Here is a 21,861-nt window from a genome sequence, read left to right as displayed (position 1 = left end):
ATCACTAACATTCTTTATACGATGTGTTTTTCAGGGCCTTGAGCTATGTAGAGTCGTTGCCATGCATATGGAGAACATGCTTTCTGCCAGAGAAAAGAGACTCACTTTGCCACCAAGCGAAATCACACTACTATAGCATAAAAAAAACATAACATAAGACCTGCTTGGCATGATGTAATGCATTTTTTCATGTATAAAAGCCAAAATCTTCACAAAATAAAGTTGTGATGTCATGGTATATGACATTTTAAGACAGAAATACTACATACAATACCAAAATGGAATAACCATAAACACACAATTGTAGTGCAGGGGCACAGTGGGTGTGGGTTTTCATTCCAAGCCATTCTAAAGGACACCTTTTCACCAATCTGGTGTCCTACAAGTGCAATCAGTGGATTGCAGTCAGATGCTTCTTGTTTTCTGCACAAATCTCATTGGTCAAAGTGCCTGTGCTGGATTGGTTGGAACAAAAACCTGCACCCACAGTGGCCCTCGAAAACCGGTTTGGCCACCCCTGCTGTAGCACATATATTTTTCCCCCATGTCTATTGAATATACTGAATCTACCTCTCTTTTTAGTATTTAGATATTTGATATCTACTTCATAACATAGTAGTGAAATACTTTAGACAATTCTATGTTTAAAAAACGTTTGGGTCAATATGTTGTTGTTTTATCTATTCACATCAACACCTAATTTCAACAATTATTCAAAAAATAATAATATTTTATCTCTGGACCTCCTAATATATGCACCACATCACACTTACACCTCAATTAAGGTTACCCTGCACTTGCCAGACTGCCCCAGGACAACATTGGCTCTTTGTCACCATCTACTGGTCTGGAGTGTATGACGAATGCAATGTAAAGTGTCTGAGTACGGGCTTGCATGGGGTTCCTCCAGGTACTCCGGTTTCCTCCCACATCCCAAAAACATGCATCCGTGTCCTTGTGTCGTCATTGGCTGGCCAACAATTATGGGCGTCAATGGCCTGGTGCCCGAACTCAGCTGGAATATGCTCTAGCACCCCCCGCAACCCTTGTGAGGATAAGCGGTACTGAAAATGAATGAATTAATGTGTTCAACTACTTATATTTAGGTGCATCTCTGATCCACTTTGGAGTGTCCCCCAACTGCTACCTCGGTTTGGCTGGAATAGGCTCCAGCACCCCCGCGACCCTTGTGGGGATAAGTGGCATGAAAACATGAATTCAGAGGCTTGTTGGACACTCTAAATCGCCCCTTGGCATGGGTATATATTATATAACTATATAAAAACAATATAAATAATGAACGACTTGAAAGAATGTAGCAAATTTAATTACTTATAAATATGCATATAAACATACAATTTCTTTTTTTATGACTGAAACAGTCAGTCACCCTGTAAATGGTTCATTAAATAAGTGTCAACTTTTGAATAACTTTCCAAAGAAGTGACTACTATCTTTCAAATGATCAAATTTACTTTTGCAAATCAAAAAGGTGAATCAGTTCTTTTATCACTGAACTTTAGAATGTTAAGGTTCATTTTATTTATCATGACATGCCGTTTCAACGCCTGGCAATGGACTTTAACAGGAAGTACTTCTGCGCGGTGCATTCTGTGCCACAAACCCAACACTACCACTGTGTTTTTGCCTGTGTGGGCGTCGCTGAGTAATTGCCCCCAGATTTCCTCGCTCTCATTGGCTGCCAACAAAGGGGGTCCGTGTGAACCGAGAGAAGGGGGAGCAGTGGTCAAAACCTTCCCCGAGCCGAGTCGGTCCAGACGGACTGAAAAGAGAAGTACCGCAACCCGCTGTAGCGTCGCAGCCTCGTAAGCCTCGCGCTCACCCCGCACGGGCTAGCCGGCAAGCTAGTACGCTAGTTTAGCCGCGTCCGACTACACCGCCCAGCCCGGGTGATACCTACTCCCCTCGCGTTCTTGCCCCTGTTTTGCGCCCATCAACCCGGCTTCAAAATGATGAAGTTTAGATTTCGTCGGCAGGGCACCGATCCGCAGAGGGAGAAGATAAAACAGGAGCTTTTCGCCTTCAACAAGGTAAAGTGACGGGACAAGACACCGCCTCTCCGAAACTACTGCTAGTGTTCTTCCAAGTATCGGTTGAATGGAGCAAGTCAGGATCTCTGTTTGCATTCCTCGCGTTTTCGACGTTTTTTTTTCCTGGTTCGCGATCTTTTAACAACAAAAAGGATCCGGAACGATTGTGTTGTAGATCAAGCAGGGGCGCTTTGTTGATATAACTTGGGTGCTGGTTTCACTTGTTTGGTCGGCGTGTTAATTGGCCAAAGGCCCGTGTCCCACATTAACAACATTGAATTGATTTGAAGATCGCCAACAGTAACTCCGATTAGGATTATTGCCATCGTTGCAGATTAGCTATCCTAGATTAAGGAGTGTTGAATCTCTTTCACGCGGCACTGTAGTGCGTAAACGTTCCATGTTTTTGCTTCAGTGTTAAAAACTAATTTATCTTACTGTAAGTCTTCAAATCGATTAGTTTGTTTGAGTTATGGTAGGTTCTTGTGTTCTCCCAAAGCCTAATCATTTGGAAGATCTCATTTTATTTTCTAAACCGCTTTATCCTCACTAGGGTTGCGGGGGGTGCTGGAGTCCATCCCATCTGATTTGGTAGCAAGCCAATCACAGGGCACGAGGAGACAAACAACTATTCACGCTTACACTCCTACTTTGCGATAATTCAGTGTCCAATTAGCCTACCATGCATGTCTTTGGAATGTGGGAGGAAACCGGAGTACCCGGAGAAAACCCACGCAGGAGAACATGCAAACTCGGCACTGGTGGGCTGACCTGGATTCGAACCCGGGTCCCCTAATGTGACGCCGATACGCTAATCCCCCACCCACCGGGCCGGCATTTTCATTAGCTGAGGAATAACAAAACAAAAACGTTTCTCCATAAACAATTTAAAAGCATTTTTTTCAAATTGCAAAAGCATCTTATGCCAATAATGCATTTGCTCGCAAAACTTGTCAAAACTGTTGAAAAGTATTGAAGTGTCGATATTGAATCGTTGCACCCGGATACGCTATTTGGTTGGAAAAAAGTGTCGGTACACAGGTCATTAAAGTTTGTGATGTAGTTTCTACACAGACAAAAAAGGAACTGTTGTATTATATTTAATCAAGTTGTTTAAATCTGTTGCATAGCATTCCCCTTAAATTTTAGTCAGTGACATTAATTTTATTAATTTATCTTTGTTTTAGCATTAGGTGACCAGAAATTTGTTGCTATAGGGTAAATCTGATTTTGCACTACTCTTTATAGTATTTATGTTTTAGGATAGTTTTACATTGTCCTCTATTTTTATTTTTTTTTAGTATTTTTTAGTATCAATGTCGACTTGAAAAGTTTAGCGTCTCCACACTACTAGTTATTTCCTTTTTATGCCCTCGTATTTTCATTCCTGAGTGTTTACCTGAATTTAAAAGTTATTCTGTGTTTTTCTCTAATCTTACATATTGGGTTTTCAGTGATATAACGGCTTGCAAAATTTATATCTAGATTCAGTGAATGGAACCATTATGGCCAAATGATGTTTTTTCCCCCTCAAGTATATGAAATTGGAAGACATTTACTATCACATCGAACAGTTTTGACAATGCGTTATGAACACACATTTCTCCATCATTCATCACCAAAATTCACATGTCGCAAATCTCCAACTTACTGTCTTACCATTGCGGGAACAATTCTACTATACTTCTAAAGTGGCAGTAATAATCTAGTTGGTATATACAATAGGTGGTCTCTGCTGGATGTAATACTTGCTTGGGTTTCCAAACATCACCTGATATTGCTTTTATTTCGAGTTCTGTTGAAAAATCACGTCACTCCCTGCAAAGCTTTTTCTATGTCATTGTTTAGGGCACAAAAGAACGTTGCATCAGTCTGGATTGTATTCAATGTCATACATATCAGTTGCACTTTCTCTGTGCATAAACAACCTACCTGAGATTTCTGAAGGCCTTGAACCCGAATTTGTCTTCTCTCAGTCTGTCCAATGTGCCACTTGTAATGTGCAGCCCACACATAGTGTAACCGCACAGGTTGATTTACGTTAAATACATAATTTACAAACATTTCGACCAAATAAACATTTCTTTTGTATTAAAATAGTCTTGAATGCGTTCACTGATACATTAAAGTAAGGATCCTTCACTTTTAATTTTGTGGTTTAGTCAATTTAATACCTTCAGGGCCATTTAAAGAAAAAAAGTCATAATGGCGATCAATTTTTTGTTGGGACTTCCAAATGCATAAAATGGAAGGAACTATTGTCAACATCTAAAAATCATTATCACCCTCAAATGTTCAATGCAGTGTTTAAAAATATTATTTTAACGTTATGTCTTTCTTGAATTAAAATAATCGTGTTGTAAGTTTATCTTTAAGTTTAGCTGACCTACAAGCGTAAAAGAAAAGTTGAACATTAATGTAGTGTGAAACATTAACATTAAAATTGTCTGATACATTGATACCTTTGATACCTGACTGATTCCACAGAAGGATAGGGAGTATACTTAGTTTGTTTGGTTCATTTTACATATATCACAAATTGATTTGAATTTTGGAAAAGGTGTCCTTTTAGCATAAGACATTTGGAGGTGAAATTATTTAGAATTCTACCTGACACCAGTAACTCCTGATATTATATAATGAGGTTCAGTTATATCATATGTAGCATCTATAACAGTAATGGGTAACTAAATGTGACCTATGATTTTAGTAAGAAATGCACTTAAAGTAAACTTGATTTCCTTTAGATCTGTGCTTTTCAATTACTGCTTTTCAGACAGTCCAGCTCTGCTTGTGTGCCTTCCAAATTCAGGTATTTTGAAATGATGGCGTCAAATGTGATTAGTGAAAGAGTTTTTGGCAGTTTCAACCACCTGGTCATAGTGTGACTGTAAGAGAGCATGACTAAAGGGTGTGGCATCTAACAGCTGAGGAGATATGGTTTAATAAAAACCCCTGACTAAAATACATTTTTCAACTCCAAATGTAGACCACAAAATTAGGCCAGGGAGATTTGACAAAAATTAATATCACGAAAAACGAATCATAGCGATAATTATCAGGATAACTATCACATCTTTTGTTCAAATTTTAAAATTCAAACTTCTGTGTATAAGTAAATAAATTGCTTTCCTCGTTATTCAATTATGAAAGTAACTATGTTACCTAACTTAAAAAAAAATAATCTAATATCTGATGATTTAAAAAACTTTTTGTCGTTCTGTTGTGCAAAAACGATCAACTTCACTCTGAAAAGTCATGAATAATCAAACCTGCAGAAATGTTGACATGCATTTTTATTATAAATTAATAATAAGTAAAATAAACTGAAGACATGACTATTAGCAAGCAGACTATATTCCGCCTCACAAAAAGAAACAAAGTAAATTTACCTCACATGGCCATTTAAAAAAATTAAAAAAATAAAAAAAGAGTTGAATGAACTCAACCCATTTTAACCCAAGTTAACAAGTTTGATATTTTTGGATCATTTTCATAACACTTGCGTGCAATGGGGATACTCCTTGATATCAAACAATAAAATAATTACAGGCTGTCATCAAATAAGGAGAGCAGGTTGAAATGGTTAGGGAAATTCTCAAGAAGTGTTTAAAGGATGTTTTAAAAAAGAAAAATATCCTTTCCGTGTCTTTGTTTAGAAGAGCCCTACCCTGTAAAAATATCACTTACTGGGTTACCATGACATCATCCCCTATGTTAACCAATCAATAACCTCTTCTGCGTCATGCTGTATACATGTTAGAGAGAGAATTAAGACTGTTGGCTGGTAATTTAAATCTCTACCTGCAGGCTTGAGGGATTAGGAGGATATGTTGAGCGCTGCCGTGGTTCAGTCAATCGCGTTTGCTCTCTGTGTGCCTCACGTGCGTTCATAAGTACAGATAAAGTACAAGACACGGACACTTCACTTGGATCTTTTAGTGGGTAGGCTCGATGTTGTCCTGCATCTCATAATCTCTCAATTCTGGCTGTGTTATAGTCCTTTCACTTTCATGCCGAAAATGTCAATCACTACTTAGGGTTTGAGTCTGGTCTGGCTGGGCTTCTCTCGCTGAAAAAAAAGTATGCTAAAATGATGTTTTCTCTCTCGCTGACTTTTTAAAAACAGATATATGTTCATAAAAATGTACAGTGTTCCCCCACTACTTCGCGGTTCAGCTATCGCGGACTCAGCTTCGCTGATTTTTTTGGGAAAAAAATAAAAATACAAATATTACATTGAAACAACATATTTTACAGTTTTTTTGTTATAACATGAATTTCACTCTCTACCCGTATTCTATATGGTGTATAAAATAAAAAAAATATTATTTTTTGGGGAATTAAATTCGAATTAAACATTTTTGAACTTATCGCGGGTGGTCCCGGTCCCCATTAACCGCGATAACCGAGGGAACACTGTATTCTAAAATGAGGCGTGGATACTTAACTAAGGAATACCTCTTATAAAATACATCTGCTCACGTCACATGAACGCCACCCTCTTAATATTTCCCTCAAATCTTCATCTATTTTGACCTGGTATATTCCCAATATGGAGAAGCAAGAAGTTAAGGATAAACTAGAAACAGAAGAACTGAAAAGAAAAAAAATGCTTAAAATTAATTGTTGAATATGCTAGTGAAACCTGCGTTGGCTTCGCCAAATGTAGTCAATGTGGCGCTTTGCTTTCATATGACAACAAAAAGGCCGGCACCTCGACACTGAGCAGGCATTTAAACAGCTGCACAAAAGTGATGTTCATCAAATATTATCATATAAAAGATGTAAATATTTATACAGTCTTGTTTACCTTAGTTACAAAAGACAGGTTTTACTCAACGTTATCTTATATTATCCTTCCTGTTCCCGACTCGAGGTCAGGGTTAAGGTAAAATAGAAAATTGGATTTTTTTCCCCCGCCATATCTTACCTCTAGTTTGGAACAAGTGTTCACGTCGCATAGGCACCCCCGTTCTTTGTGGTGTTTGGGTGGTGTATTTTGACTTTATAGTTTCATACTTTTATTGAAAATGTGTATTTTTGTTTTAGTTGACAAAAATGATTTGGCAATAATTACTCTTTTCATTTTATCACGCATGTCTACCACAAATACGTATAAATGAACTATGAGTTGTTTTTACATTTTCAATTTATTTAAGATACTTCTAACATTTTATTTATTTGGTAATCGTCTTCCTGCACCATGAAGTGTTTGTTATTTGTGGTGACACACACAGTCTCATGCATTACTTTTGAACATTGGACACCAGCTGCCACAACTAACGCAGAGATGTTTTTCAACAGGAGTGTTACTGCACGCCTGTGTTTACATTGCACACCCTGTTTATGTTTTACTTCCTTTCTAAAAATCAAATAAGTGCTCTCCAAACGCTTGGTCATTGAAAAAGCTAGGAATGTCTTGATCACATTTTGTGCATGCATATCTGAGTCAGCTGATTTTGAGGATTTGCAGATACCGAGTTCTGATCAAATTCTGTGGAATTAAATTTGAATAATGCTTTCCCAACATAACATCCATATAAAATGGTTACTTGTACAACAGTACTAGTTTCAACAAAGGCTAAAATAACTTTCTAATTTGGCAATTTGGCGAAGTATTTTGTTTTGCATGAACTTATATTAAAAAATGTCATCCAATGTGGTAAATGGTGCTATTTTGGTATTATCTCATTCATTATCATTGATTGTTGAAGACAACAAGTCCATTTTAACTAGGAATGTTGGCATTCATTGTTCATGTTTGACTGCCGTTGGATGATCATTGCATGGAAATTTATTGGATGTCTATTGCCGTCAATTCCATCTGCGGAATTGACACTTAAAAATAAAAATACAGAAGACCCCAATCAGATTCCCTGAAAATGTCGTGATCGACCCCATTTACAATCGCGTAACTGGATCAGAGACATTCTTTATAGTAATTTTCCATCAAAACACTTCTTCGTTTGCACAGCTAAATTCTTTCCCAGCTGTGTAGTCTGGGGTTACAAGGAGTAACTCAAAATTTGTATGGATTCAATTAAACAATGTTTGCAGAGCATCGCTCATAAAGCAATGCTGCCAATTATGTGAATTCTTCTCCAACTTTATTGAGGGTGTCCTCCCATTTAGACGCCTTAGTCTGACCTGTGTAAACACACTCAGACACTGGAGGGTGTGCATTCTGTTTCAGACTCTCCAAATCTGTGAGAGACACAATTTCTTGCCTTAAATTTAATGCAATGGGGCTTCTATAACTGTATTGTGTGTGTGGCCCGGTTGACAGTTTCTTCTTGGTCATCTACCTCTGTTATTTAATGTGTTGTTTTCTCACCATTTGTGAAAAGATGACTATAAAATTGTCTGTTCATTGTCCTCACACTGAGTGTCACTTTGACAGACGGTGGAACATGGATTCCCACATCAGCCCAGCGCGTTGGCCTACGACCCTGTGCTGCAACTCATGGCTATCGGTACAAAGGCAGGAGCCCTTAAAGTGTATCCTTTCTCAACATTAAGCTGTTGCATCCAACATGTTCATGTGGGAGGTAGGAATGGCTAAGTCTAATGATAAGCTGCCAAATGTGTTTGTTATAAGTATAACCAGTTTTCAGTTTTATTGTGTGTGTGTGTGTGTGTATATATTTTATGCAAATGTGTTTTGTTTCTCCATCTTTTGTTCATGTCGTGAGAGATCAGACTTAAGTGACCTAAAAAAACATTGTCTTGATGATCATTTGGTTTTGCAAGTATCATTTTATTGTTTTAACATGTTTTTGTCTGCTTGATATTCATTCTAACTTCTGCATCAATACCACATTTTAAAAAATGTTTAATTTTTTTTTCTTTTAATGGAAATTACGGTTTACTCATTTGACAGTAAAGTAATTGTTGTCATTGCTTTGTTTGACAATGCTTTGTCTGACAATGCTTAACTCATTGTCTGCCACTGGTTGTGCTAGACATCAAATTCATTTGCCACCCTTCTACTTTAAATCTATTGAATGTCTATTAGTGACAAATTAATTGGTGTTTGGATGCATCTTGGCCAAAAGAAGAACATTGCGACACTGGCAGCCATTGACGGGAGCAGTTAGTGGACCCCTCCTGCTTCATATGGATTGAACGTCTGCTACTGATAACATCATTTCTATCCACAGCAGAAGGACAATTAGACGCCACATGATTGGGCATCTTTCATGCGATGCATAGCTAGCTCCCAACTTTGGTAGGAAGACTACTTGTTGGTAGCTAGATCTCGGAGAGTACACCTGTGGTCAAAGTTTTTTGTTATCCGACTGAATAGTTCAGTGTCTCAAAAACTTGTGACTTTGAATATACTTAATATATAGCGTTGGCACAATATTCCTTTGTACGCCCTAATACCGATGATATTATTTTAGTACTGTCTCATTACTGATAATACAATCGGCATCAGTGCAACACTACGGTACGGACTGGTGTCCCAAGTGGTAAGAGCATCAGCCTCACAGCTCTGGGATCCTGGTTTGAATCCAGGTTGGCTACCCTGTGTGGAGTTTGCATCTACTCCCCGGGCTGGTGTGAGTTTTCTCCGGGTACTCCGGTTTCCTCCCACATTCCAAAAACATCCATGGTAGGCTGATTGGACGCTCTAAATTGCCCCTATGTATGAGTGTGAGTATGAATGGTTGTTTGTCTCCTCGTGTCCTGTGATTGGCTAGCCACCGATTCAGTGTGTACCCTGCCTCTGGCCAGAAGTCAGCTGGGATGGGTTCCAGCACCCCTTGTGACCCTCGTGAGGATCAAATGGTTCAGAAAATGAATGAATGAATGAATAAATGAATCACTTAAGAAATTGATTTGTTAATATTTTACTATAAATGTTGTTTGTCAAATCTTTTTGGATCTCTTTGAGGATTATGGGTTCTAAAAAGCATTGACTTGATTTCATAGGAGCATATAAGTTAACTCATTGGCTGCCATTGACAGTAATACCTGTGAAGAGCAGGATTGGGAAAAAAACATGATTGGAACTCTATTACCATTAATGCCAGTAAAGTTAGGCGTACACTCTCATAAACAATAGTGTTTTAGCTGTGGTTTAGAAGACCGGAAATTTTGAGCACACCTCAGATGTCAGGTATTTTGTTCCACTGGTGAGGAGCGACATAGTAGAATGTTGCCTTGCCCTACTTTTTTTCCCCCTTCTTAGAATACACAACAAACCAGTTCCAGATGATTTAAGAGGTGTTGGTGGTTTTGTATGGCCCAAACAAATTCATTTGTATATTGGTCAAAGGCCGTTCCATGTTTTGTAGGTCAGCAGTATAAATTTATAACATTTCCTTTGTTATAACAGGTCATTGTCGCAATTTTATGAGTGGTGTAGTATAGTCCAGTTTTCTTTGCATGCTGATGAAACGTTGACTAGGGTCATTATCATTAATATTGGACTACAAATACAACATAATCATCCCATATGGAATTTTACTCAGGGTATTTTCGAATCCCATAAATATGTTGATTTGCTTGTGGCTAAAGGTTTGTAGCACCCTACCAAATTCTTTCCTTGTGACATAACTGATGTGTTGATCTTTGTGTGGTGGTGAAAACTGGCACCATTACTGCAGTGGTTTTATGGTTAATTGGTAACCATTTAAGCCTATATTTCATTTTTCTTTTTTACCTTTGTTTAGGTTAAGGAATTTTAGAACAGGATCTATTTTATATGGACAAGTCTAATGTAGTATTTGAGTTGTATAGTTTCTTCTCCCATTTATCGATGGTCTTGCATATTCCGGCTCTGCAGCAAGTTAAAAGGTTTTTTCAACAAGCCAGTGTCTGTGCATAGCAACTGCTGGGTTATTTGGCCAATATGCATTCCTTTATCATTGTGTGGAAAGTTGTTTGTATATGTGTTTCATTACACACGAGAATCAGCTTTTAGAAATGCAGCTTTTAGTGTCTGAGAAGGGGGGGGGGGTGGAGAGGGGGGTGGGGTGGTTTCGAGCTGGTGGTACCAGGCATTTGGATGGAGTCAGAGAGTGATTGAATGAGAAATGATGTAATACAGTGATGCAAATATATTGTTGCACCATAGAAAAACTACATGAGTGACAAATGACTGAAACAGCAAAACCCAGACAGGTCTTTCTCGTTCTGTAAGAGTCCCAGCTGTTCCTGGAATTTTTGGAAAGTCAGCACAGACGGCAAAGCATGCAAAGCTGCGGAAATGTGCGCCCACAGGGAATCTGGACAACTTCAAAATGAGTCATTTTGATGCAATAGACTGCAGTCTTCAGAAGTGTAAAGCAAGTCAGTAGCTACCAGGACCCACCTGCATACCCCATGACATATTACAACAATATTTGGATTTAATCACATAGTATTATAGGCAAAACAAAGGGAAAATGTCCAAAGGAAAGAGAACCACAGTTGGGTCACAATATTGTGTCTTGAGAAGTTTTGAACTGAAGTATTCATTTTAACATTGCTTATCCTTGTCAGGCTTTCAGGTTGCTGGAGCCAATGCCAGCTGGCGAAAGGGGAGCACATCCTCAACTGGCACCCAATCTGAGGTGTAGTGTAGTCAGTAGAGGACAACATGTTTGGAAGAGATGTTGGGTCTTAAATCTACAGTACATATTTTTCAGTGACTTTTAAGTGATACAACACAGTTAATCTACCATATCAAATGAAAATGTGGCAAAGATCACTCACTCTCTTAGGCCACTGTAGCAAACCAACCAATTACCTTCTGACTTTTATCAGAAGTGGTTATCTACGTTACTGTCATACCTCACTACTTCACATTCAGTCTGTTGCTCTATATTAGATTATGTATCCAAATTAAAAAAAATTATAAAAATGTCAACGTTCCCACTGAAGACAGTGGACTTCCACTCAATTCAGCGCCGAAGAGGAAAAATTCAGCCGTAAAAGAATGGCTGCGCCAAGGGGAACAATGCCATTTACGATAAGAAGCGTAAACTCTGGGCGGATGCTGTCGGTCTTATCCCAAAATAGAGCCCTCTGGGTGGACAAGACGGCTAGATACTGAGGAGGAAAAGGGTGGAAGTTGGATATCCCACAAAACAATGATAGCAACGAGGATGAAGGACGTTGTCTTCGGACTTTAAGAAATCGGCAAGATATCATTGTGACCTGCGTGCTCTATCGAAGAACTGTCCCAGAGATTTATGACAACATGGTCATAGCCATCGAATTTGTGCAATCATCTTGACAGTTTCATGTCCTTGTACAAATCTATATTTGTAGAAAAACCTCCCACCGAAGCGCACAAATCTGAAAAATGTAATAAAAATCTCACTAAAATCGTACTGCACCGGTGTCATTGTAATTTTGTAGATTAAGATTAAACAGAGAACTATTGCTAGTACTTACATTATTTATACATTTATTATATATACATTTGATTTAAATAGTATAAATACACAACAGTATTTAACTATGCATATAATCTGCTAACATTTAATATCTATACTTCTTGATATTGTATTGTCACAGACATGTACTACGTATAGTAGAAAAAATAGGGGTGATCCTAATTAGCTTTTTTTTATTTATCATGGCCATGTCTGGTCTACATTATACATATATACATATACAGATTTTTTTCAGAAACTGCTTTATTTATTTTGTAGGTGGCGTTTGCATACATTCGCCTATTCTTTGACAAGGGTTTGACCTGAAGGCCTGTTCTGGTATACTTGTTCTACAGTTTAACAGAGCTTTGTACACTATTGCTAGAATTGAGAGGCACCTACCTGGGAAAATTGCTGTGTATCTGTCAAAATAATACTAGTGGGAATGTTTCCTACCTAAGTGAAACATTACAGAATTTATGATATTGTAAACTTGCCATTTGTCTCCTCTTGTTCCAATGCACACTATAAAAGTTATGTGTTCACAAAGACTGAGTCATATTACAGCACAAAGTTTCTGCTTCAACTGCAGTCTGCGGGTCAGAGTTGGACAATACATGTATAGTTTTTATTGTCCTTTATGTGTGGTTCTATATGTTGAGGCTAAGGGGGAAGAAGAGAGATAATGTGTCGGGGCTACGGTGCAATGTCGAGAACTCCGGTCTCCTGTCGTGGAATGTGTGCCCTGGGTTAACCTTCCCTGTGTGTGTGTGTGTGCCTGTTTGTGTAGATCGTGTGAGTAAGAGCTTTGTTGCTCAGTCTTGTCTTAATAAAGAGAGCTTTTGAATTGGTTTCCACGACAACCAGTGCAGTTGCCTGGGATGAAGTGCTCTGACCAAAGGACTTTAAAAATTAGAATTTCAGCACATGAAGCAACTTTGTTTGGTTTACCCAAATGCTTCATGTTGTGACTAGGAATTGTTGCCTTTGGCTGTACCTTAACGCGTGTGCGTGTGTATCTGTGTGGGTGTGTGTGTGGTTAAAAGATACCAAATGTTGATCCTGAGGACGAGCTAATAATTACACAAACTTCTGGATGTTGTGCTGGGACACTGACAGTGAAAATAATTCAAATAATTCTTGAAACAGAGCTGTTGAAAAGCTGGATTTTTCTTGTGATAGATTTCTGAGTGGGTGAAGGTGGATGTAATGTTTTCTTGGTTTCCAGCAGAATTTTTGAATCTCATTTTTCTTCCCAGGATGTTATCCTATACTGTATAGGAAATAGGATCCTATCAAATTTGCCTGGGAAAATTATCTCCTGTTGCGTGTTTTCCCTTTTGAAATTGATAGCAAAGCCACGGATTTGACACATTCTTTAAAAAAAAAAAAAAAGAGTAAAAAGGACCATTGCTAATGAGAGCATCCATTGATAATAGAAGTAACAAACCAAAGTTACACATATAATTAAATGTTAGACATGAATTGTATCATTTTTTCCCAACATTGGGGCTTCATTTCTTAATATCTGCCAAGGATATCAATTTCACTCATAAAAACTGGGACACAACAAATCCCAGTTGAGACATATGATGCAAATTAGATGTGGATTTTTTGTCCCGTGTGTGGGTGGAGTTGTTTTTCTTGTTTTTAATGGAGACAGTCATTCATCAGCAGGCATCTAAAAAGTTTTGCTTGGTATTAGGAAATTGTGCAAATGTCGGTCCTTTTGGAGATGGCTGTTGTCCTTTCAGCGCTACATGATCAACTTGAGGAAAAAGCACTCTTACCCACTGGATCAGATTGGCAATGCTGATCAGACACCTGCGTTTTTTAACATGCCAAGACCTATCACGGTACACAAGAAAGGCGAGAAATCTGTTATTTTAAAATCCACTGGAAATGAGAAGATATGTTACCGTCATGTTAGCCTGCCCTCCGAGGCAAAAGGGTTGGATGGAAACTGAGCTTGTTGTGGACTGACGGACAAGGTTCTGTGGGGCAGACGGCTTGGGGTCCTTTGAATAAAGACGAACATGCTGATTTTGTGGACTTTAGTGGTCTGATGCAGCCAAAAAAAGTGAAGGTGATGAATGGCGACTTGGTGATCATTCCGGGGGGAATGACAAGTCAGCTGCAGGTGTTGGATGTTGTGGTCAGCAAACCATTTAAAGACAATCTGTGAAAGAAATTCACAGAGTGGCTCCTGTCTGGGGATCACGCGCTCACACCGACTGGAAAGATCCAGGTGCCTCCGTTACTTTTGCTCTGTGACTACTTGCCAGCTTGTCAGGGTGCCAAAAAAACCCGGGGGCAAAGCTCCGCCCCATGCTCATAGATATATTTTATACTCGAAATAAATGTGGCAAAAAAGACAGTGCCATGGCCACCTGGCTTTCTCTCATCTTGAAATTTTTCTCGTATCTAGGGCAAATTATTTGATCGAAATTTTCCTCGTATTTCAAGCAGCGTAGGTAGAGCTGCTCGTATGTAGAGGTACCACTGTATATATATGCCTGTATATAAGTGTCTACACTATACGTTTGTGTGTGTGTATGTGTATATATGTATATATGTGTCTGTGTGTCTGTGTATGTGTATATGTATGTTTATATCTATATGTATATGTATGTTTATATCTATATGTATATGTATGTTTATATCTATATATATCTGTGTGTGTATGTGTGTATGTATATATATCGTCATCTTTATACAAAACTCCTGCGTCATCCTTCCTTCCTGTCATCCATATCTTGTGTCTGTGTGTTGCTTGTTGCGTGTGCACGCATGGAAGACAATGCCTTCTGTTGCTCTGTATTCAGACCGTGAAATCGCTTTATCCTTGCTAACACTGTTTCTGCCTCACTGGTCGAGTGTGTGCATGTATGTGTACTTATGTTAGAGAGAGGGAGAGATTTCCAATAAATGTGAGTTACTGTAGACCCTTATTGTCAACATTTCGGGGTTAGTAAAGTGGCCTATCAATGGACACATTGTGCCTTTCAACAGGTTAGCCACGATGAATAAGATGCATGGGAGACATCTCCTACTTTTGGCTCCTGTTGTTTTCATCCTCTAAGGATTTTCCCCTGCTGATGTTTCTAAATTGCCAGATACTTTGGAGTTTGATTACTTTGTGCTTTGTGTTTGCCTTTGTTTGAAGCACTGATGTTTAGGCAAGACCTCCCGATTCATGTTTACTTTTTCATGAGATAATTCTGCACTAATTGTATTTTCAATCACTTAACTACTGTTGTCGTTTTTTATCGCCCAGGTTTATAGAGCCTGATCCACTTAAACTGCAAATACTTGGATGAGCTCTTGTTACAAATTTAGTGCATACATTTCCCTCAAAATCAAAAATCAAAATCTCAGTAGTTATACAGCTCATGCTTGTTGTAATTCCAAGACATTTTACTACTGATATGGGCAATCCACACCATTTTTGGGAGGAGACAATGACTGAATCATAATACTGCACATTGAATGCATTTGTGGTAAATGAGGTTCTTGCTATGACATAATCACTAATGCCGGGAAGCATCTGGGGATTCTGATACATTATGTGAACTGAACCACTTGTGGTTGTCACACTTCAATTGTGTGTAGCTCTTTATTCAATCAATGCCTTAAACACTTATGCTCTTTGACATTCATTTGGTACTAATGGTATGCTTCTTCATTGTGACTGTCTTAAGGGTCACCAATCCTTTTGAAACTGAGAGCTATTTCTTGGGTTGGTATTAACAAATATTGCATGTGGAAGTTGTGTTACTACACATTTTAAAGAACAATTACTTTGATATTACTAATTTGTCAAATTCAGTTTTCTGAAGTCACTGATCATGTTAATGAATTTTTGCAACCATTTCAAAAGATACGAAATGCACATATAAACAACACAAGTATTTACATCCTCAAATGACTCTTACTACTTACCTTCTAGTGTCTAACTTGTTTCAAAAGAAATACTTCTTAAACTAATTTTAGAAAGGGTGCGTGGGCTGCCAATGTTGTTGTTGTTTGGGACTGCCTCATGGCCAAGAGCATAATGTTGGCAATCTTTAGAGATCATTTTTATCACTGCAGAATCTGGATATTGCTTTGCATTTACAGTTTTAAATCTCTAGTTTTTCGTCAAAATGAGTGATTTGTTAGATGCGGGACAACACCGAGCCAAGTGAAGTCCCCCTGTTACCCTTACTGGTTCTCCTAGAATCCTGAGTCACCAGCCACCCCCGGCTTCAGCTACCAATAATTCAGATTTGTGTTTCTACCTTGAAAGCGGCTGACAGAAAATTTCAGTTCTCTGGAATGCTTGCGCAAGACAAAGTATGGTTTCCAGTGGAAATGAAAGAATTCAGTATTGATGAATGCAAAGAATGAAGTGTGACCTCAGGAAATTGGATACATGACATCACTTATCCTGTTAGATCCAGTTGTTATATCATTTTTATTTCAAGAATTTACTCTTAAATATGTAATACATGTTAAAAAAATCAATCTTCCCTATTTCTTGAAACACTACCCTGTGTTGTGTTGCAAGGGCGTTTGCACTTACAATTTTTGCCACAACTTTATGATGTGTTCACCCCAACACACTTGCTGTAAACCAGACATGACAACCAAAATTGGATAAAGTCCCCCCCAGAAAATCACAGTAATGAGATTTGGAATCTTTCAAGCGAGCACCCATGATGAAAATGGGGATTGATGGATCCCTCACCCTAATTAACCACATATGGAGACCTGGAACACCTTCCTTCTGTGTAAATAATGAGTGAATGCGGGCAGGAATGCTAATAAAGCCCAACGTGTCTATAAAAATACCCAATTTCATGAATTGGATCTTTTTCTCATCTCAAGTAACTCATTTGCATATAAAAAATGTTGTAACCTGAAAATGTTGTACCTAGAGTTATTTGTAAGTAGAGGTATCACTGTATTTGCAGACACAGTATTCTGCATCAATCTTGAAGTGTTTATAGGAATACTTTTAGAACATTACTGCAGATTCACGTTGACATTGCAGACAGTGGTTTACGCAGCATTTTTTTCTTCTTGGAAGAAAATTGCTTTTGATTACATATACACAGTGTTATTGTTTTTAGACATTTGCGTCAGCTGGTGGTGGAAATTGCTATGAGCTTTCTTTGGCACGTCAAAGACCTCTACTATTACATTTAACTGGTATGTTTCATTGGCTTTACATCATGCAATTACCCCTCTTAACTGTCTACATAGTGAGGCGGCCCTCCAAGTCAAATCCAATGATAATGTGCTACAGCTATGTTCTAGTATTAACACTACTCATTGTAGTATATACTTTAATTCATTTTGACTGGGAGGGATGAATTTAAGTCAAATAGATTTGGTCATGCATTATATTCTTGTCAACTATTTTGGGTGTATTTCCTTAATGACCTGCCCAGTTATGGGGCACCTGGTGTGGAGTTTACAGGACTACACAATGAAACCACTGCAGTCATACAAATCTACTTTATGCCAGGACATGTAAGTACAAATCCAGTCACATCTTAAATATTAGTATTTATAAGCCTTTACATTTTTTTGTGTTATCCCTGTTTACAGGGCCGCTTATTATCGCTTCTGGATGACAACACCATTCATTTGTGGGAACTGACTGCCACAGCCCCTAGGCAGGTGGGAGGGGTTAAGAGAGAGGGTGTCGTCATGCTACAGGAAGTAGGCACCTATAGCCTTCCAGGAAGACCAGGCATTGAGAGCTGCAGGTAGAGATGACCAACTTTTATTTTTACTGTAAGCCTGTGGAATCGTTTGCGAAATGTGATGAGGGCTGTATAGATGTTTTGCATAAACAAGCATGTTGAAGTATTTTTTCACTACACAATATTTCTCCTCCTGCTGAAAAGTAGTGCAGTTTGTCAGTTTGGCATTTCACATTCACCTTTCATCTCTGCCTTTTATTCCAGTACCACAAGAGTGACTGTCCTTCTACTCCTGAGGTCCAGTGACTTGCTCTGTGTTGGAACAGAAGGAGGGGGTGTGTACTTCCTGGATTTTCCTAGTCTGTCTCTTAAAGACAGCCAAACATTGCCCCAGGATCGGGTGACACAAAGGTGAGACTGTTGCTGATGTGGTTTCATTGGGTACATTTACTTGAACAAAATTTCTTTTTGATCAGAGTTCAGTTTAATTTATGAACTGTTTTCCTGGACACTAGAAATCTTGTTCAAATTAATATTTGCTTTGTAATGTCACAATTTCTGTCGGCACAACATGTCCTGGAGACCACACCCCTATATTTGTAAGCATTGATTTTTAAAGATATGGTGTCAGTTCTACGTTCTTCTTCAGCCGATGATGAACCAAGGGAGAGGCTGTGAGGTCAACTTCGCAATTCCAAGTACCTCTTGGTTTCCAGAAATAATATAAATTCATATACAGTGGTACCTCGAGATACGAGCTTCATTCGTTTCGTGACTGAGCTCGTATGTCGGTTTACTCGTAACTCAAATTAATGTTTCCCATATGAATGAACTAAAATCATCTGTCTGAAAAAAAGCCCTCCAAAAACAGGATATTGGACTGAAAAAACTTTTATTTTTTCTAATTCGTCATACGAGTGGTTTAATAGTACTGAAATGTTTTTAATAGTACTAAAATTAGACAGATTCTGCGGAGGGGAGAGAGAAAGGGACTAAAAGGGGCGGGTGGGGGTGCTTTTTGCACGGCAATGCACTCCTAACATAACATAAACAAATTAAAATTAAATTGGATTACGATGCAGACACACTCAAAAATAAATTTAATCATTACACAAGGGAGTTGCGACCAGAAAGACAGTGCCCATGATGTTATGAACAGCCTTTAGCGTCTGCTATATGCTCGTATATCAAAATTGTTCTCTTATCTCAAGATAAATATTTGCTTTAAATGTTACTGTATGTCAGGGCACTCGTATGTCACGTAATTACTGTACTGCATAGACGTTTTCCATTTGTCCCCAGTAAATTATGAATCAACATCAACCTTTCCGTAAAAGAATGTTGATTGGAATGTGCTCGATCAAGTCAGAGTATCCAGAATGGGGTGTGTACATGAAACATTTCTTACGTATGAGGTAGCAACATTTGTATTTAACAGGTTAGCGTTTGTTACTGATTTGAAGTTTTGTTGCGGTATGGCTATGCTGTGTCATCTATCTGGCTGATCCAAGAAACCCCTCATTAAGCTGCTCTGTAGAAGGAAGTAGGCAGGACAGAGGCCTAATGAGGACCCTGATAAGGACGTGCATGTGTGTGGGTGGGTGTGCACGCATGTGTGTGGGAGTAAAGCAAAGGATGTGAGGTTTTTGCACAGTGTGGCTTTGTACCAGCTGCCAACACGTAATGTTCCGGTTGGGGAAGTGCTTCAGCTGAATATACAACATGCCCGCGCACACGCAAACACAGAGCAGGATGCTAGATTCCCTAAAAATACTTAGGAAGACAATAGAATCGGTGTTAGGGAAGTTTCTGTATCTATTGGTGGAGTGGATCTTCCTTGTTGGGCATTTTGTCAAAGCAAGTGGATGCATGTGCCTGCGAGAGGCGGATGGAGGTAGATAAAAAGAGGCTTTCGTTTCTTTTCGCTCTGACTGCGGCCAGCAAAGAGCTTTTTTTCTCAGCTCTTCCCAAATTGTTTATAAGTCTGCCATTTTCCTCCACTATCCAACCACTGTTTCCTCCCACTCCCTTCCCTGTCTTATGTTGAGGGAATCCTCCAACATCTTGAGGGTGTGTCTTGTTAAACATTCCTCTATTGCCTCAGAGGAATGTCTTGTTGGTCAAGTCTAGCAGTTCAGATCTGCCTTGTTATTGAACTAATGAGTGTTGTTGGAGTCATTGTGCAACAGCTCTAATATATGCCTTCAACTGTACTCTTATGCACTTATTTTTGTTCTGTGTGTGCTGCTTTACAGTTAAAGTTAGTGTTTTAGACAATTTAAACACATAGGCCCAATGCTGGTTAACACATCTTGTTAACAATTCTAATGTTGAGGGATTTAAAGGTGTAAAAATACCTTTTTGCTTCTTGATTATGCATCTGAAGCTATCAAGACTGAAAATTGGCCAAGTAACATATAATTCTCCAATGCCAACACAGTGTAACAACCAAGATCTTGCAAAGGGACACTTTACTTCCCTAAACACTCCGACACATGACAACATTTCAGACCGCAAATGTGTTTTATGTCATGGAATGTTCAGTGACTCAGCCATTTTCCATATCTTTTTATATCGGTGAAATATCTTTTCCCCACAGCCATCAGGACGACACAAAAATTCCCCTTTTGCAATAACTTAGGGGTGCGCAATAACAATGTGCAATATTTTAGAATTTACCTTGCCAGGTTGTGACTTTTTATATTTTTTATATTACTTATTTATTTATTTTACTGGGAAGACGCACTTTGTGGTGTAGCACCATCAATTTTGTTATACTCAGCTCTGTATGATGACTATGTGAAAATGTGAACTGTACCAAATTTGGAAATATATTTATATTTTATCCCTGCCTTGTGATAGGTTAGGAATTCATTTAGGTGTTCACCCAGTCTCATATTGGTAGTTGGCCCAAATGTATCATTATATTATGCACTATTAATCTTAAACTAATGTTAATTGTCAGCCTATTTGTTATGTCTTGAAAATATTTCTTTTTTCTTATGACCAACCTTTTAGAGGTAATGGTTGTTTATAAAAAATTTTTTGTGTGTTTTTAGCCTTCCAGAAGACTACAGATGTGGCAAATCATTAGGGCCAGTGGAGTCTCTTCAGGAGCATCCTCGACAACCGGGAAAGATTCTAATTGGCTACAGCCGAGGCCTGGTGGTTCTTTGGGATGTCAGCAAGCGTGAAATAGATCAGCTCTTCCTTGGCAAGCAGGTAACAGTGCAAGCGCTGCAGTTATACTATTTATTTGTTGTATTTTTTTTATTTTTATTTTATTTCATACTTGTCCTTGTGAACCCTCTACAGCAGCTGGAGAGCCTGGTGTGGGAATGCTCGGGAAACGTATTTGCTAGTTCCCATAGCGATGGCGGTTACTCCGTTTGGGCTGTTGCCAACGGCAATGGCAACAGTCAGCAGCCGGTGTCCGCCACCATCCCATATGGTGAGAAATGCTTACATGTGTCTGTGTTTACTATCTGGAATGTATTGGAGGCCTGTGTAAAGTGCATAGTCAGCTTTATGAAATGACTGTATTCCAAAGAATCCCTCAAAGTGGTTCTAGCTGGGTCTTGTTTCACATTTTCAACATTTTCAACCTGGAACCGATACTCAAAACTACTCTATACTACATGAATAAAACATTAAAAAAATCAAATGCAATTTTTCAAAAGAAAGTAATTCAGTGTGATTGACTATGATAGATGTCCAATAATCATATGGCTCTTAAAAGCTAAATTA

At 38.6% G+C, this 21,861-nt stretch overlaps 2 protein-coding genes across 2 annotated transcripts in view; both read left to right on the top strand.

Annotated features, from left to right (window-relative positions):
• The window catches only part of myo15aa (myosin XVAa), a 40,943-nt gene extending 39,911 nt beyond the window's left edge, over positions 1–1,032 (top strand). Inside the window, exon 66 of the mRNA XM_077735204.1 lies at positions 35–1,032. Coding sequence (XP_077591330.1) covers positions 35–136 — 102 coding nt within the window. The 3' untranslated portion in view covers positions 137–1,032. The remainder of the gene's footprint in view (positions 1–34) is intronic.
• Positions 1,033–1,612: 580 nt separating this feature from the next.
• The window catches only part of llgl1 (LLGL scribble cell polarity complex component 1), a 40,370-nt gene continuing 20,121 nt past the window's right edge, over positions 1,613–21,861 (top strand). The window contains exons 1-7 of the mRNA XM_077734773.1: positions 1,613–2,051; positions 8,455–8,552; positions 17,857–17,938; positions 18,017–18,177; positions 18,379–18,525; positions 21,174–21,336; positions 21,430–21,565. Of these exons, the coding sequence (XP_077590899.1) occupies positions 1,971–2,051; positions 8,455–8,552; positions 17,857–17,938; positions 18,017–18,177; positions 18,379–18,525; positions 21,174–21,336; positions 21,430–21,565 (868 nt within the window). The 5' untranslated portion in view covers positions 1,613–1,970. The remainder of the gene's footprint in view (positions 2,052–8,454; positions 8,553–17,856; positions 17,939–18,016; positions 18,178–18,378; positions 18,526–21,173; positions 21,337–21,429; positions 21,566–21,861) is intronic.

This window comes from Stigmatopora nigra, chromosome 15 (genome assembly GCF_051989575.1).
Source record: "Stigmatopora nigra isolate UIUO_SnigA chromosome 15, RoL_Snig_1.1, whole genome shotgun sequence".
Classification (NCBI taxonomy): Eukaryota; Metazoa; Chordata; class Actinopteri; order Syngnathiformes; family Syngnathidae; genus Stigmatopora; species Stigmatopora nigra.
The sequence above is the reverse complement of the archived record's forward strand: the minus strand, read 5'-3'. Positions and strand labels throughout refer to the sequence as shown.